At 57.6% G+C, this 3669-nt stretch overlaps 1 protein-coding gene across 1 annotated transcript in view; it reads right to left on the bottom strand.

The window, feature by feature from the left end:
* The window catches only part of SLC5A2 (solute carrier family 5 (sodium/glucose cotransporter), member 2), a 22913-nt gene that overhangs the window by 11966 nt on the left and 7278 nt on the right, over positions 1-3669 (bottom strand). The window contains exons 2-7 of the mRNA XM_011982561.1: positions 3187-3258; positions 3007-3111; positions 2038-2202; positions 1655-1760; positions 529-609; positions 145-399 (exon numbers count right to left, since the gene is read on the bottom strand). Of these exons, the coding sequence (XP_011837951.1) occupies positions 145-399; positions 529-609; positions 1655-1760; positions 2038-2202; positions 3007-3111; positions 3187-3258 (784 nt within the window). The remainder of the gene's footprint in view (positions 1-144; positions 400-528; positions 610-1654; positions 1761-2037; positions 2203-3006; positions 3112-3186; positions 3259-3669) is intronic.

The following is a 3669-nucleotide window of genomic DNA, read 5'->3' as shown; positions in this document are numbered from 1 at the left end:
GCACGCTCGGAGCAGATGGAGCCTTCTGTCTGGCTTAGCACCACCCTGGAGGGGTTCCCGCCTCTCAGACTGCGCCTTAGACAGTTGTGGGAAAGGCAGGGAGGGACTCAGGCTCCACCCGTCTTGGCTCCGCCCCGGCCTCACTGCAGGCGCAGTCCTGTCCCCGCACCTGGTCGCTGCACCAGTACCATCCCGAGACGATCGTGAGTCCCAGGAGCAGCGCGGGCCACGGCAGATCCCCGGTCACGGGGTGCCGGAGCAGGTGGTAGGAGTCGGGCCGAGGTCGATAGCAGGAGCTGGAGATGTTTCCCACGGCTGGATCCTCGGACACCGTCAGCGAAGTTGCTGCTCTCAGGTATTTGTCGAAGAGACCCGAATACCCGCCCACCTCGTGGAAGGCTGCCGGGTAAGGCCGTCAGAGGACCCTTCTTAGGACCCTCAGACCGGAGACGCGCGACGGCCCCGCGCGCAGGCCAAGAGCTCCGCGACCACGCCCTTCGCTCCCCTCCCTGGTAGGCGAGCCCCTACCGTAACCCATGAGGATGCAGGAGCCCCCCAGGATGACGAAGGTCTGTACCGTGTCCGTGTACATCAGCGCGGCCAGCCCTCCTGCAACAGGCCGGGGTCAGGGGACAGCCCAGCTGTTTATGCCACAGACAGGCTGGTCTTATCAATAAGGCGTCTTTGCGGGAATTTAAGAGAGTTCCCCTTCCTGGAGAATAAATTTCAAAACGATGGCCCATTCTCGGGGCTCATGCACGCAGGCACGAACAAGCAGGGCTTGGCGGGCAGAGTGTGGCTGAGTTTTAGGGCCAGGCCACACTTGCAGGACCCCCACTAGCAACCCCCTCTAGGCCCCAGTTTTGTTTGTTTTTGTTTCTGAGATGGAGTCTTGCCCTGTCGCCCAGGCTGGAGAGCAATGGCGAATTTCAGCTCACTGCAACCTCCACCTCCCCAGCTCAAGCAATTCTCCTGCCTCAGCCTCCGGAGTAGCTGGGATTACAGGCGCGTGCCACCACCTCCAGCTAATTTTTTGTATCTTTAGTAGAGATGGGGTTTCACCATGTTGACCAGGCTGGTCTCGAACTCTTGACCTCGTGATCTGCCCGCCTCGGCTTCCCAAAGTGCTGGGATTACAGGCGTGAACCACCGCTCCCAGCCACCCCCAGTTTTTTCTGTCATCATAGGAGAGGGTGATTCTCTAAGATCCAGTACTCAGTTCTGTTCCTTCTCAAGGTGGGGCCCCTCAAGCGAGCCTTGGCACCAAGCCCTGCCTACTCTGGTCCATATCTGACCTCAGGCCCCACCCCAGGTCCCTCTGAACCATACTGGGTTTGTCTAGAGGTCTTGGAGACTCGTCAGGTGCACTCTCCCAGGTGTTCAAGGCAGGCAAGAGCTGCTAAATCTTCCTTTTCTCGCAGTCCTCACTCAAGCCCAGCATGGTTTTCTCTCTCTGAACTTCCGGTCAAAATCCAAGAGACAGTGGAAAGAGAGGAAGCCTTTGCTCTCCAAATATTTAGTCCCTTCTCCTGCTTGGACCACACCACACTTCCAAACCTCTCCAGCTTGCTTTCCTCTGGCAACTCCCTAAACCCTGGCCACAGCTGGCAGCAGTGTCCCAGGCCCACTCTTTTTCCTAAGCCCCTGCTGGCACCTGTCACTGTGTAAATCATGGTGATGCCCAGAAGCGCGATGACGGAGGCATAGATGTTCCAGCCCAGAGCCTGCTGGATGAATACAGCTCCGGAGAACATGTCCACCTTTGGGGAGGAGCAAGTGCCAGGTCAGGACCCAGGGCAGTGTCCCTGGCCCACCTCCTGCCCAGACCATGCCCTACTAGCTTCAAAGCTTCCCTCCATTTTTCCAGGTCCCAGCACTGTGGCTAGTGCCCTGGAGACACTCCTTGCAGGTTCTGCCTCCATCATCATAACCCTCACAGTGGTTTCTCCTAGGTCCCACGCCCTCCAGAGTTCTCTAGAGACCCCACTCATGACTCCGCCCTTCTAGGGCCCCATCGCGTCCGCCACACGTGCTCACCGAGATCTTGGTGAAGATATACAGGAAAAGGGAGAGCACAGACAGGTAGAGGCGGATGCGGCGGCCGCCGAAGCGCTTGCGCAGGTACTGTGGCATCGTGATGACCCCTGCCGTCAGGTACACGGGTGCAAAGAGCCAGCCCAGTAGCAGCACCACGAAGAGCGCCTGCCGGGGGCAGTACTGCTGCTGAGGGTGGCTTTGCCCTCATCCCTGAGGATCTGACCTCTTTGTGAAGGTGCTACTCCAAGCAAGTGACCCTGGAAAGGGCCACATCTGGGGCCCAGAGGACAACTGCAGACGATGGCCCCGAGGCCCCGGGCACCAAGGAACAGAGCTGACACCCTCCTGGGTTCTTAACTGGAGCCCTCCTTGTCTACCCAGGTTATCACTTCTGGCCCGTTTCTCCCAATGTTGTCCCTATGTTCATCTAGATATGAACCCCATAATAGACCCCTCAGACTGACCCGAGCCAAAGCCACCCAAACCTTGTGTCCCTCAAGGCTCAGCTCAGTGGCCTCCTCCTCCAGGAAGCCCTGAGCTCAAAGCCTGATCTCCCCTCCAACGGGAGCCTCAGTCCCAGAGCTTTGTATCTGCTCCTCACTTCTACAAAAGGCTTTAACTTGGCCCCAAGTTTCTCACAGACCACAGCTTCAGAGCACATCTGAGCAGGTGCTTCCCTGGCTTTGAGGCTGCTCACCCCACTCAGAGAGGAATAAATGGAAGCTCCTAGAGGCAGTGGCTGGTGCAGGCTGGCTCACATGGCAAGTCAGGAGCAGGACCGACAGTGGTCACCCCTGCACCCCTCTGCTTCCTGGCTGGATGTGTGATCTCCACTCCCAGCCCAACCTCACCCCGCAGTTGGAAAGTCCCACTGCCAGTCTCATTCCCCCTTTCCCGGCGTTTCCCCAAGGTGTGACCCTTCCAAATGTTCTCACTGGGGGTGGGGTCATTGGAAAAAAAGGGCCTCACATTCCATTCGAATCCAGCCACAGCCAAGCCACTTGCAGCGCCAGTCCCTGCCAGGCCCACAAAGTGGCCACTGCCGATGTTGCTGGCGAAGAGAGAGGCCCCAACCTGGGTGGCCAGAGGAGGGAGTGAGCAGGGCTGCTTCTCCAGGCCCCCTCCCGTTCCCAGTCCAGCCCGTCTCACCGGCCACCACATCATGCTGCGTCCTGCCAGGAAGTAGCCGCCCACAGTGCCTCTGTTGGTTCTGCACATGGACTGGGAGACAGAGGTGGGGGAGACCTGGGTTTGGGGCACAGCCTTGGACTTCATTAGCGTCCTCAACACATTCCTCAGCCTTGTTTCTGGCTGAAGATTAACGACCCTAGTTTCCCTGATCATTTGCACTGCCACCCCCAACTCCTCCCACTCAGGGCAACCCAGGCTCTAATCCCAGTGTCCAATTCCCCAAGTCTTTTCACATATTTTTTCTTTTTCTTCCTTTTCTTTTCCTTCATTTTTTGAGACAGAATCTTGCTATTGTTGCCCAGGCTGGAGTGCAGGGGCATGATTTCGGCTCACTGCAATCTCTACCTCCCAAGTTCAAGCAATTCTCATGCCTCAGCCTCCGAAGTAGCTGGGATTATAGACACGTGCCACTACACCCAGCTATTTGTATTTATGTATTTA

The sequence above is a fragment of the Mandrillus leucophaeus genome, unplaced genomic scaffold, assembly GCF_000951045.1.
Source record: "Mandrillus leucophaeus isolate KB7577 unplaced genomic scaffold, Mleu.le_1.0 Scaffold24, whole genome shotgun sequence".
Classification (NCBI taxonomy): domain Eukaryota; kingdom Metazoa; phylum Chordata; class Mammalia; order Primates; family Cercopithecidae; genus Mandrillus; species Mandrillus leucophaeus.
Note: the sequence above shows the minus strand (reverse complement) of the source record. Positions and strands in the feature narration are given on the sequence as shown.